General features: G+C 46.1%; 1 protein-coding gene across 1 annotated transcript in view; it reads right to left on the reverse strand.

Moving 5' to 3' along the window:
- WDR72 (WD repeat domain 72) overlaps positions 1 to 14808 on the reverse strand; it is a 1209089-nt gene that overhangs the window by 354875 nt on the left and 839406 nt on the right. The window contains exon 16 of the mRNA XM_078684855.1: positions 11972 to 12057. Within this exon, the coding sequence (XP_078540981.1) occupies positions 11972 to 12057 (86 nt within the window). The remainder of the gene's footprint in view (positions 1 to 11971; positions 12058 to 14808) is intronic.

Genomic DNA, 14808 nt, shown 5'->3' on the forward strand with positions numbered 1-14808 from the left:
CAGGCCCTGGTATTATTAGATCTATCAGCCGCGTTTCACACGGTAGACCATACTATTTTGGTGGACCGTGTCAGACGAACAAGTTACTTACCTTCGGTAACGCTTTTTCTGGTAGATACAATATCTGCCTGTGGATTCCTCACCTTGTGAATATCCCCCTTGCGTCAGCAATGTTCGGAATTTTTCTTCGTAGCACGCCGGCGTGGACGACGTCATAGGAGCACGGCATCGCGCACGACTCCGCCTGACGTTACCGACTCCTTATCAGACGCACGTTGGCGTGATGACGTCAGTTCCGCCCTTTTTTCCGTGCCTTCGAGGCACCCGGACGGACCAACGATAGTAAATATACATATATACAGTGTACACAGTACATACAAAACAAAATCGCACACAAAGTGCGTAGCAAAAGCATCAAAAACCAGAAAATATAAATACATAAAACCATGTATAACAGAGTGGACAACGGGGAGGCGGGCGGGCATGTGAGGAATCCACAGGCAGATATTGTATCTACCAGAAAAAGCGTTACCGAAGGTAAGTAACTTGGTCTTCTGATAGATACATCTGCCGTGTGGATTCCTCACCTTGTGAATAGAGTCCCACAGCAGTCCCCACTCCTGGAGGAGGGTGTCCACTCTGCTATACCAGGAAATCTTGGAGGACAGAACGCGCGAAGTGGCCGTCCCTCCTCACCTCAGTATCCAAGCAGTAGTGCTTCGCGAAAGTGTGGAGTGAGGCCCAAGTCGCGGCTCTGCAAATGTCCTCAACAGGAACACCTCTAGACAAAGCAGATGTTGTAGACTTTGCTCTAGTTGAATGTGCTCTAATACCCTCAGGAGGGTTCTTACCCGCCAGGGAGTAGCAAATCTTGATGCACAGGATTATCCACCTGAAAAGTGTGCGCTTGTGCACCGCTCTGCCCTTCTTACAGCCAGCAAAACCCACGAAGAGTTGATCATCAACACGATAGTCTTTAGTTCTATCGAGATAGAAACTGACTGCTCTCTTTGGGCCCAAGCGATGAAGCCTCTCCTCCTCCTTGGAAGGGTAATGGATTGTCCTAGATGGAAGGGAGTTACCACCTTAGGCAGAAAAGCAGCCCTGGTCCTGAGAACCATTCTTTCAGCATGAATGGACAAGAATGGGGGCTTGGAACTAAGAGCCTGAAGCTCACTTACCCTCCTTGCCGAGATAATTGCAACCAAAAAGACCGTTTTAAAAGAAAGAAGCCTCATGGGACACTTGTGTAAGGGTTCGAAAGGAGAACCCATCAAATAGGTTAACACAAGATTCAAATCCCAATGAGGAACAACAAACGGAGAAGGAGGGATCTTATTAGTGAGACCCTTCAAAAATCTTAAAACCACTGGAGACTTAAAAAGAGAGGGCTGATCTGGCAAACAGAGAAATGCCGATAAGGCTGAAAGGTACCCCTGACCGTGGCAACAGAAAATCCTTGTTGCGCCAGAGAAAGAGCGAACTGCAAAATGTCAGACAAATGAGCCATCAAAGGGTCACCATCCCTCTCCCTACACCAAGAAACAAATTTAGCCCACCTATAAGAATAGATGGACTTAGTGGAGTCACGCCTGGCAGAAAGAATGACGTCCACCACATCGTGAGGGAGAGAAAAAGAATTCAAGTTGCCCGTTCAATCTCCAGGCATGAAGGTGTAATGTCTGGAGGTGGGGGTGTAGAACCTGCCCCTCCATCTGGGAGAGGATGTCTGCACTGTGAGGGAGACGGAGCGGAGGGTGAGAGGAGAGGTGGAGAAGGTCCGTATACCACACCCTTCTTGGCCAATCCGGGGCGACCAATATGACTTGGGCCCGGTCCTGGCGAATCTTCCTCAGAACCCGAGGAATCAAAGGTATGGGAGGAAACGCGTAAAGGAGTTGATTTCCCCAACTCAACTGAAACGCGTCCCCCAAGGCTCCTTGCATCGGATACTGGAGACTGCAGAATGACAGGCAGTGTGCATTCTCGCGAATGGCCAACAGGTCCACCCGAGGAGTCCCCCACATCTGAAAGATGTCGCGAACCACCTCCGGGTGAAGCCTCCACTCGTGGTCGGCTGAGAGCTGCCGACTGAGACTGTCTGCACGTACGTTCAGAACTCCGGCCAGATGATTTGCCATCAGACAAATCTGATGGTCCTGAACCCAGGACCAGAGACGCAGAGCCTCTCTGCAGAGACACTGCGACCCCACTCCTCCCTGCTTGTTGATGTACCACATCGCGGTCGTGTTGTCCGTCAGGACCTGGACCGAACGACCGTGAAGGGAAGGGAGGAGGGCCTTGAGCGCCAAACGTATCGCCTGCAATTCTAGAAGGTTGATGTGAAGCAACCTTTCCTCTGGAGACCAAAGACCCTTGACCTCCAGATCCCCCAGATGAGCACCCCACCCTAGAGTGGATGCATCCGTTATCACTGTGGCCACCGGAGGAGGCAACTGAAAAGGCTTCCCCTGAGACAGGTTGCCTTCCACGCCCCACCAAGACAGATCCGCCGCAACTTCTCTGGAGATCCTCACTGACTCCCTGAGATCTCCGTTGTGCTGATACCACTGCCTGCAGAGGCACCACTGGAGTGCCCTCATGTGCCAGCGTGCATGGTTGACCAATAGAATACAAGAAGCCATCAGACCGAGCAGGCGAAGAACCTTCAGGACTGGAACGACCGCTCCATTGTAAAATAAAGGAATCATTTCCTGTATGTCGTGAATCCTTTGAGGTGGAGGGAATGCACGACATACAGTAGTGTCCAGTTTCACACCTATGAACAGGTTGCGCTGGGAGGGCACCAGGTGAGACTTGGGTATATTTATCGAAAAACCCAACCTGTGCAACAAATGAGTTGTCTCTTGCAGATGATGGAGCACCTTCTCTGGAGACTCTGCTTTAATCAGCCAGTCGTCCAGATACGGGAATACCGGTATTCCCAACCTCCTGAGATGTGCAGCCACCACTGCCATCACCTTGGTGAAAACTCGAGGCGCAGTAGTAAGTCCAAACGGAAGGACCGCAAACTGGTAGTGTTGCGATCCCACCGTAAAACGGAGATACTTTCTGTGCGACTTCAGAATGGGGATGTGAAAATACGCATCCTGCAAGTCGATCGACACCATTCAGTCTTCTTCCATCAGCGCTTGAAGAACCTGTGCAAGTGTGAGCATTTTGAACTTCTCCTGTTTGAGATAGAGGTTCAAAATCCTGAGGTCTAGGATTGGCCGCAACCTGCCATCCTTCTTGGGGATCAGGAAATACCGGGAGTAGCACCCCTGACCCCTCTCCTGCTCCGGAACCACCTCTATCGCACCCTTTCTGAACAGTGCCAGGACTTCTTCCTGCAAGAGAAGCAGGTGGTCCTCCGAACAATACCCTTGGCAAGGAGGGTAATTGGGAGGGAACTCCAGGAAAGGAAGTACATATCCATTTTCCACGAGATTGAGAACCCAAAGATCTGATGTAACCGATTCCCAATCCCGTAGAAAATGAGTAAGCCGACCCCCATACTGGGCCCGCATGATCCAGAATGGCGGATCTAGAGCTGCTTTGCTGTTGTAGGTGGGGGGTGGGAATTAGACGAGGAAGTAGAGGAGGAGTAAGCTTGGCGTCCACGAGCACGTCCCCTTTGTTTGCCTCTGTAGGATTTATACAAAGGGTTCTGTTGTTGCTGTTGTTGGCCTTGCTTAAAGGAACGAAAAGTGGATCTACCAAATCCTCTAAACTTCCTAGTAGCAGAACCTCTAGTTTGAAGACCCAAAGATCTTGCTGTAGCCCGGCTATCTTTGAACCTCTCCAAAGCCACATCCACCTTCTTCCCAAAGAGGCCTGTACCATCAAAAGGTAAGTCCATTAAAGAGGATTGAACGTCCGCTGAAAAATCTGAAGATTTTAGCCATGCAGCCCTTCTGGTGGCAACAGTAGAACCCATAATCCTGGCAACAGAGTCCGCTGTATCCATGCCACTCTGAATGACTAAGCGGGCTGCAGCTTGAGTGTCGGAGACCACTTCATTAAAGTTTTTCCTATCATCCTTAGGAAGCTTAGATGATAGTTGCTTCACAGAGTCCATCAAAGCATGAACATATCTCCCTAATATACAAGTAGCCTTAGTAGATTTTAGAGCCATGCTACTTGATGAAAAAATCTTTTTAGCAGATTGGTCCAATTTCATAGAGTCCTTGTCTGCTGGTACTTGAGGAAATGAACCTGCTGATCTATTAGAACAAGCGGCTTGTACCACCAAGCTCTCAGGAGAAGGATGTGAAGAGAGGAACTCGGGGTCACCAGGAGCCACCCTGTAACGTCTCGCCACAGATCTTGAAACCGCAGGAGCAGTCAAAGGTTTCTTCCAAACTTCCATTATTGGCTCAGTTAAAGCCTCAGTGAATGGAAGTGTAGGCTCAATAATGGATGAGGGTGAATGTAAAATCTCTGTAAGAATATTAGGTTTATATTCAACAGTAGGTAATGTCAAATTAAGTAGTTCCGCAGGCTTTCTGATCACTGTGTGGTAAGGTGTCATGTCCCTTGATGGTGCATCAAAAACTGATGGTAAACCCCATTCCGGAGAAAGTTCTAGCCCACTGGCACTATGAAGATCTTCAAAACAGTCTCCTTGATCCAGAAGTTCACCTTCCTCTACTTCAGGATCTTCGAACTCGTTTTCTTCCAAGAGGCGCTGAGCTCTGCGCCTCGACTACTCCATACGAATCGAAGTCGACGGATCCGGTAACGACTCCGACGGAGTCGGATCCGGCGTCGAGCGAGGAGCTGAAGTAGCAGGAGGACGAGATTCACGAATCGGCGTGGTACCTCGATTAGACTCACGAGGTCGATCCGGAGTCGACGACTTCGGTGGAGCCGTACCGAGCCAAGGTGTAAAAGGCGTCAGCATAAACGGCATAAAGGGAATCGGGGCGTAAGAATGAGGAATGCCCAAGTTGAAAGACAATGGACCCACGGGACCAACTGGTGCACCAGTGGGATACATTGCTCTATCATAGACTCCAAACATCGCATTGAGAAAATGCGAGGGGTCTTGTCCTGGACCAGGAAAGGGAGGATACGAACCAGTTGGTTGTTCCGAAGGAGGTTGTTCCGACATTGGTTCATCCTGGTTTACAGGGACTTCCGAAGTCGGAGACTTAGGAATTTCTTCATCTACCTCATGATCCGAAGACGGCGTCGGGGAACCTCGAGGAGATTGTAAAGGAGAAGGAGATACAAAGTCTTTATGATATCTTCGAGACTTTTTGAATCCGAAGAATCTTTACCAGAGTGATATCTCGAGCTATGTTTTCTCCTCTTGTGCTTCTTTTTCGAAGAGCTAGAAGCATGACCTGAAGCCGATTTGGATCCGGATCTTGACCTTTCCCTGGACCTCGATCTCGCTCTGGACCTCGATCTCGAAGCCGACCTCGACTTCGATCGCGACTTCTGTCTCGACTTCGAGCTTCTGGACACCGACCTCGAAGATCTATCAGCTTCTCTTTCTTTCACCTTCGCTAGAAGAAGTTTAGCTTCACGTTCACGTAAAGCTTTAGGGTTCATCTTGAAGCATGATCGACAGTTCTTAACGTCGTGATCCGATCCGAGACACCATAAACAATCACCATGAGGATCGGTGATCGACATCATGCGAGCGCATGACCCACACTGTTTGAAACCTGTCTTCCTCGACGACATCTTCGACGAAGAAGGAACACTCAACAGATGAAACAGTAATATTAAACAGAAGAAGATACTAAGTATCGCAGAAGATCCCAGAAACCGTTAGCGTCGACGACGCAGAAAAAAGGGAACTGACGTCAGGCGGAGTCGCGCGCGATGCCGTGCTCCTATGATGTCATCCACGCCGGCGTGCTACGAAGAAAAATTCCGAACCTTGCTGACGCAAGGGGGATATTCACAAGGTGAGGAATCCACACGGCAGATGTTTCTATCAGAAAGGCTGGCATCCAGGGACTGGCTTTAAAATGGATCAGTTCTTTTCTCAAAGACCGTACAAAATCTGTACAATTGGCCTCATTTACAGCCCCTAAGGTATCCATACCATGTAGGGTTCCACAAGGTTCCTCGCTCTCACCCCATTTATTTAATTTATACCTCCTTCCTCTGATTCGCACACTGAAGGAAATGAATGTAACAACTTTCAATTATACTGATGATCTTCAGCTTACCTTCACTATTGACAACTCACCTAGGTCAGTGGCTGTATTCCAGACCACCATGCTACTCATCCGTCAATGGATGGATCAAAATCATCTAAAGCTTAACCCTGGTATGACGGAATTACTTCTGACAGGTAGATCTTTTGGGGCCCACAGTACTGGCCGACGAACCTAGGTTCCTCACCAGTACCCTCCACTTCAGTAAAGAGCCTTGGGGTCATTATAGATAATGACTTATCATTAAAAAATCAAGTAGGTTCAGTTGGCTCCAAGTGCTTTCTTCAACTAAGAAAGATCAGGAATATCAGCTGCATGTTTACCCATGTGGCGCTAGTTCAGGTGACGTTGGCCTTGGTATTATCACACCTGGACTATGCAAATTCAATCTACTTAGGGCTGCCTCTCTCTCTTATTAGGAGGCTTCAGATGGTCCAGAATCATGCGGCAAGGCTAATCCATCATCAACCTAGATGGCAATCGGCCAGACCACTGTTAAAAAAACTCTACTGGCTCTCGATACCCCAAAGAACAGAATTCAAGACTGGATGTCTGCTTCTCAAATCACTGTACGGCAAGAGTCCTATATTTATTAATACCCTTCTAAATAGGTACACTCCTCCCCATGACCTTCGCTCAATGCATTTCCAGTTACTGAGCACTCCTGCTTGTAATCGGAAGCTACAAGGTGGACGACGGTTTGCATATTTGGCCCCTAGACTCTGGAACTCATTTACTCTAGAGATTCGCTCCTGTATAGATCTACTTAGATTCAGGAAATCACATAAAACTAGGCTGTACATAAGTGCGCACTTTTAGCCTCCCTTTGATTCTGGTATGTTTTTAGTAGCTGCATGAAACCCCTGGGTGTATGTGCGCTTTATAAGCAACTTGTAACATAACATAACATAACATATGCAGATTTGACAAAAGCTCCTTAGCGCCTGATATCTGGCCATGACAATTCTTAACCATCACTAAAATTAATGAATAAATATGTCAAAGCGAACAAGCATGAACACCTCAGATAAAAAATACCAATAAACCATTTTTTCAATTGGCTCATTCAACAACCAGTGACTAGTCTGGAAATATCAGAGCACAGGTGCACCTCGTTCTTAAGCATCTTAAAGATCTTGCAGTGTGATATTTTCCCCTCCTGAGGCGGAAGCCGGGAGGTTGTTGTGTCGCTGTACTTTTTAAAAACGTAATTCTGGCTTGATTAATAAGCTTTTAATTCTGTCACCTCCCTTCCCCATATTATCGCTACCTGGGCCACTCTCAGCCGAGTGTTGACGCTGAGTAGTTCGGTCCCGGGCAGGCGAAGCTTCATAGCGGCCATATTGGGTGAGTGGAAGCGCTGTAATGCGGTCTAGCTGCCGCATAAAAGGGGCATCTCTGAGCCTGCGCATGATCTTGCAGTGTGATATTTTCCCCTCCTGAGGCGGAAGCTTGGAGGTTGTTGTGTCGCTATACTTTTTAAAAAACGTAATTCTGGCTTGATTAATAAGCTTTTAATTCTGTAACCTCCCTTCCCCATATTATCGCTCCCTGGGCCACTCTCAGCAGAGTGTTGACGCTGAGTAGTTCGGTCCCGGGCAGGCAAAGCTCCATAGCGGCCATATTGGGTGAGTGGAAGCGCTCTGACGCGGTCTAGCTGCCGCATAAAAGGGGACGTATATGTCTCCGTGCAGCGGACGCGACCAGCGGACGTGCCGGACCTGTGCCAGAGTCGTGCCAGAGTCCTGCCCGTCTGCGCCCATCAGCGCCAAGGATACGCCGGGGGCCGGGACGGCTGTACCTATAGACACCTATGGGCAAGCTAGCCCCCTTTGTACCTTGCAGGTGCTACTTTCACTAAAACCTCCTGGAAGAACCTGCCACTATAGGCTTACCCCCGAAAGGTTCCTAGACTCTCCTAGATGTCAGTGCCTTGGAGGAGCTGCCTGCTCCCCCCCCGATTCCTCACCACAAACAATCGGGCTTAGGTAAACCCGAGCTTCCCCTGCAGAATACTCATGCCGGGTTCCTTATTAATGCCCGGTCCTTGGTCAAAAACAACTCTGCCTTCAGAGACTTTATCTCGGACAGAAGCCCTGCCTGGACATTTGTCACAGAGACCTGGGCCTCTGAGACCTCTGGGCCTGAACTCTTGAATGCTGTCCCAGAAGGTTACTCCCTGGCCAGAATGGATAGGGTGGGTCAGAGGGGTGGAGGATTGGGAATCCTACATAGAACCTCTATAAAGTGCCGCATCGAACATTTGCCCTCAGTCTCTTTTCAGGCTATGTATTTTGCCCTTAACCCCGCCCCCACGGTCACCTTTGCGGGACTTCTGATATACAGGCCTCCAGGCCCTAGGGCCAGTTTCAGCCTTGACCTACTAAAAATGCTTGAACCCTATATAGACAAGCCAAACCTAACAATCTTGGGGGATTTCAATTTCCATTTGGAGAATGACACTTCCGCAGACTCTATCCATCGGTTGGATTCCATGGCCTCTTGTGGGTTTACACAGGGCGTCATGGGCCCTACCCACTCCGCTGGACACAAGTTGGATGGCGTTTTCTCCAACGACCCCAGAATAAGGATAGGGACCCCCCTCCCCCCAGTCCTGGTCAGACCACATGGCCGTCCCTTTTGCTTTTCATACCAGCGCTGCGCCGGCAGACCCCAGCAGATGGGAATTAAAGAGACACTTTCGGGGGATAAATAATGAAACCCTAGTCCCACTATTGTCCCGCTCCATGACCTCTTCACCTAAAGGCATCGACGCGGCAGCTCTGGACCTTCATAATGCCATCTACAAGGCCGTTGATACTTTGGCCCCGCTTAAACAGCACTACTCAGCAAGGAAACGTCCCACAACACCCTGGTTTTCTGACGCCCTTAGATCACTCAGGCAGGGATGTAGGAAGCAGGAGAGGCTCTGGAGGCTCCACCTTGACCCCCTTGAAAAAGATAAGCATAAAAGACTCCTTAAGGAGTATAAAAATGCAGTGCTGGTGGCAAAGAAATCCCACTTTATCAAAATTACCACCTCTCTCAGCTCCCCTCGGGATCTATTCAAAATTGTGGATTCCCTGTGTGCCCTTCAAACTCCTGACCCCATTGTTGCCTCACAGGACCTCTGCGACCAAATTTCCACCTTTTTCCATGCGAAAATTACAGATATCCATCTGGGTCTAGAAGCCCTCAACCATGATCTAGGGCCCCCTCCCGACATGATGGCACCCTCTGCAGATATGATTTCTGCCAGACCGCAGGGCAGCTATCTTACCAACTTTCCCTTATTAACTTTAGAGCAACTTAATCTGCACCTGGGTGCTCTCAAGTTGGGATCGCCCCTTGACCCCTTAAAATCTTCAAGGATTGCAGAGACACTCTTCTCCCTCCCTTTCTGGGAGTCATCAATCGGGCAATTCACAAGGGTGTCTATCCGGAGCTGTGGAAATTAGCCATTGTTAAACCCCTCCTTAAGTAACCCACTCTAGACCCAGGGATCCTCAAGAATTTTTGCCCCATCTCCCTGCTCCCTGTCCCTGCGAAAATGTTGGAAGCACACTTAAACACTCATTTCAGCGCCTTCTTAAAACACACCAGCCTCCTTGACCCCTCCCAACACGGTTTTCGGAAGGCACACAGCACCGAGTCCGCCCTCACACTTGTCACGAACAACATACGGGCTAAGGTGGACAGTGGCCAGACCACCTTGCTGGTCCTGCTCGACCTCACAGCCGCTTTTGACACCCTGTCCCCCTCCATCTTGGCCATGCTCCTCGGGGAGATAGGAGTGGAGGGACCCGCGCTTAGCCTTTTAACATCTTTTCTGGCTAAACACGAACAGAGGGTCAAGCTGGGCAACTACCTTTCCCCCATCAAGCCTGTGCAGTGTGGGGTTCCTCATGGCTCGTCCCTGAGCCCCACGCTTTTTAATATTTATGTAACACCCTTGGCCAGGCTGGTTAGATCCTTTGGTCTGGAAGTCGTATCTTACGCGGACGACACCCAGTTCATGGTCTCCATCTCGCAAACCACAGACATCACTGCCTGTAATTTTAGAGCCTCCATGGAAGCAGTTGCGAACTGGATGGCGAGAAATTACCTCAAGTTAAATGGGGAGAAAATGGAGGTGCTCATCTTTGGAGGCAAGCAGGAGACCTGGTCTGCTGACTGGTGGCCCTCCGCTCTAGGTGCCTTCCCCACGCCCTCTCAGTCGGCCCGGAATCTGGGTGTAATTTTTGACTCCTCGCTCCGCTTTGACACTCAGGTTAGCAGGACTGCCTCAACCTGCTGTGGGGTCTTGCGAATCTTAAAGAAAATCGCCCACTATCTCTCGATCGAAGCCCGTAAACAGGTTACGGTGGCCCTCATAACCTTAAGATTAGACTACTGCAATGTACTCTATCTAGGAATTAATAAACAACTTGTCCAGCGTCTCCAGCGGCCGCAAGTTTAGTTGTTGACGCTCCTAGGCGGTCATCAGGCTCCTCCATCAGGAAAAACCTGCACTGGCTCCCCGTGCAAGCAAGGATTGAATTTAAGGCCTTGTGCCATACTCACCGCGCCCTGCATGGACTTGGGGCAGAAGGTATTTGTTCTCTGGTGTCCCGTCATATCCTCGGCAGGGACCTTCGCTCAGCGAATAAAAATCTCCTTGCCATTCCCAGAAGTACCAAAGCATGGTGGGGCGGGAGAGCCTTCTGCTCCCTCGTTCCAAGGATTTGGAACTCCCTTCCTGTGGAGCTCAAGGCTCAATCATCCTATCTCCTTTTTCGGAGGGCCCTGAAGACTTGGCTCTTCAGTGAATTCTATTGCTAGTCGGCACACCTCCTCCCCCTCCAACCTGACTTCTTTCCATCCTCAGCGCCTTGACGCCTATGGCCTAAGTTGCGCTATATAAGGCTCCAATCATCATCATCATCATCATCATCAAGCAGGCCTATAGAACTACACCTCTGTGCAGGCCATTATATATAGATCCTTAAAATACACTCCAACTACATCTCTCATGCACAGCAGGTAATCTGATTAAAGTAGTAAATGAGATGCTTGTTTAAAAGTGCTTAGTAATTCAGTGTGATTTGGTTACAACAGCACAGAGAAATATAATATTCTAAGAAGAAAACTAAGCTTTTGTCTTATGACAGGTGTAAAATAATGACATTATTTGGACCAGAAGCAGTAATTTTGATTGGGCAATAGAGCATGTTTATACTTCCCAGTATTGATTGGATTTTGAATGTCATAACAGGTGGAAGCTAAACACAGAGGGGAAATAGGAACATCATGTCTACAAGAACTGGAAAAGTAGGTCAATTATCAACAGATACATTGATACCTGAATCGAAAGCGTATGTAATATTCAGGGAAAGCTTTATTTTAAATCGGATATGCACTCTAGTATGTTCCACAAAGGAACAGGGGCTTCATTAAAGAAGTGTTTCTACCACAGTAGTAAAACATTATGGAGGGTAGTGAATCCCTAAGTAAAGGCATTACACAAAGTAATCCCTTTCACAAGGGTAGTTGGGATAAACTGGCAAATGGAACGTTATCCCCCCCTAAATATTTTGTACTGGCTCTGCACTGGAGAACCAGGTAGAAAAATGTATCAGTCCTTTAACATATTCTACCTGCACTGATCCTTTAACAACATGCTTTATTATTCCATTATTGACTGGATACATTCGGAACGTAACTTATACAATTAACTATTAATATCTAATAAATACAAAATTTAGAATGTTCATCTTTCAATTAGCATCAGGACAGTATGACTCAGTACTCACCAATCGGTATTTCTCCAGTAGGAAAAGAGGTGTTGAAAGTCTCTAGATTTTTCCATTTGCTTCGTATAGATTCCAGTTTCTGTTGGCTGAAAACACGTACCAATAAAAATGCTAACCTTCAAACAAAAAAGCATCAAAATCTTGGAGTGCCGCTGGCCCATCACATGAGTACCATAAGAAATATATCCTAGTCAGTGATTGATTCAGACTTGATACCAGAACTTACCTACACTCTATCTATTATATTTTTGTAAAAAAGCAGGTAGCATATTATTTAGTTTTCTTCAATGCACACAACATAATTATGTAATGTTCCATTATTTCCTGGTAAAGAAAGAATATGTATGTAAATAAATACTGACATGCTAACTGTTTTTCTCTCAACGACACAGAGGCATAGCTAGGTTATTAAGATTGGGGGGGGGATTTCAGATTTTTCAACAACCACGCTGTTATAGCTTGTGAAAATACACTATATGAGAAGGGCAGTTCATATTGTTAGGAGTACTTAATACACAATATTTTTCAATAAATGCTTAAAATCCATTTCCTACTTAACTTTCAAAACATGATTTAATGGTGAAAACATATTTTGGGTACCTAAAGTGGAAAAATAACCCTGTAAAAGTGTACAAACACTCCACAAAAGACTCCTCATAAAGCATAAACGTGGCATGGAAATGGATATCAAGTCCCTTCCAGGGGTATTCAGAAATACAGACAAAACACACAAAAAACACATGTAGAATTAAATACATTAGGCCGGCTACTATTCATATTTTCTTCACAGGTCATATTTGATTCACAAGTGGTGAACACAAATACATTGATCATAATACATTAAATAGAACATGTTTTGTTTTCAGAAATTACAGTTGTATAACAACACATATATGAATAACAAACTGAAATAATTGTTAACTCCAGAGAAAATTTTATATTGCCGAAAATTCCTAAATCTATTTGGAAAGTTCTGGAGCCAGCTTTTCTCTGCAAACATTACACACCGGCAAGCCCCATGCTTTCAAATGCCTCTTAATTAAAGAGTATAGGAAATCTAGACAGAAACAAAAAAGACTAATATTGAGAAGCCAAGGAGGAGAGATGATTTTTGAGGAGCGAAAGCCTACAATTCTATGACAAGACAGGAGGCTAGCATTATGCATGTAACTTGTATTCACTCTTTCTGAGCAGCAAACCATTAAAAGCTTCCAAATAGAACTTAAAACATCTCAATGAATAATAGAATGCTCAGTCCCATATTAACTACTTGACCTCCATCGTCCTCCTCTTTTGTTTGCTGCTTCTGCGCAGAAAAGTTTATAGAGTTATTTAAGGTTTTTAAATGATTGGTATGCCTATGAATGGATGAAGGAATACCCACATTATGGGTATTGATTATCTGGGAGTATGAATCTCTTAATAAATATATGTTCTGGTTAGTTTGTAAAACATAACCTTGTTAAAAAAAATTATATGGGCTTGATTTAACATAATTCTTAATTAAATCAACATTGATTTGAAACAAGTAATTTCTTTAACTTGTAAAAGAAAATTACTGGCTATGCATCAATTTGTAAACACTATGGGCAGCATGTGCTTGAGCTCATAGAGCCTTAAATTTCCTCATTTGAGAGAGATGCTGCAGCTCTCTGCGCTTATGTTTCATCTGGGTGTGAGAGATTGCTATAGCGAGGCAGCCATTGTGATGACAGGCCGTTCAACTTGCAGCTTTGTTGATGCTCATCATTGTTGATGACTGGTAGGCCATTTTTGAGGGGAAGTTGGGCCTTCTAAAACATTGTTGTCTGTTTCTTTGGGAAATAGGCATGCGTGGCCATTTCTTCTGCAACAAAATGCTTGTGGTGCGTTTGATAGACAGAAATGGTTGATGGCACATTGTTATTGCTGAAGGCATGACAAAAATCTTGGGAAAGCAATTATTTGAGTGAAATACTTTAAAGTATGAGTGAGGATTAGGCAAGAAAGGGTTGTATAGCAGAACATTTTTTTTAGGTATAGGAAGGAGTTTAAATATATTAGGAAAATAAATATGGCTGAAAAACAGAATGAAGGATCCAACCAGGAGGAGGTATTGAGAAGGATGGCGTTTGTGGAAGTACAGGCAGCAGTACAGAAAACAATTGAGCAGGTTTTAGGCAAAAGATATAGGAGGAATGTGAATGAGGCTTAATACTTCTCCGCATCAGATGATGATTTGAATAGAGGTCCTGGTGGTAAGTGCCTCAAGAAGAGACATATGGATGATTCATCCTAAAATAAATGGGGTTAGAGTGGCTAGCTGAGAGCAGGTGTCTGAAGAGGTACTCAGAGGGGTCGGATTTACACTGAGGAAAGAGAAAGTCTAAAGAGGAGTTGGAAATGCAAAGAGACAGATCAAGCAAGGAGTTGGATGAATATTTTCTAGATTTAGAAAATAAGGATAGTGCAGTTATCACACATCCTCCAAGGTAGCTTCTTCACCTTTCTTAATTGCAGAACTCAACTTGTCACAACGGTAACCTCCAGCTATAATGAAAAGCAACCGCTTTTCTTAGAACACTCCTTGACACCCCATTCCAGCCCCATCATCACAGATTCCACAACATTCCGCCTTCCGTACATCTCCACACAACTCCCCTCTTTTTGCATTTCCAACTAAATAACACAATTTACACAATAAAATATTAATATGCTGTAAAACATAACATTACTCAAAAATATTCTATCCGAAACAAAGCCTAAAATGTATGAGGTCACATATCTTTGCTTTGAGCATTTGCAGAAATAAAATAAGACAACTTGAAATGCATATTCCCAATTGGATCACTACAGAC

The sequence above is a fragment of the Lissotriton helveticus genome, chromosome 3_2 (genome assembly GCF_964261635.1).
Source record: "Lissotriton helveticus chromosome 3_2, aLisHel1.1, whole genome shotgun sequence".
Lineage (NCBI taxonomy): Eukaryota > Metazoa > Chordata > Amphibia > Caudata > Salamandridae > Lissotriton > Lissotriton helveticus.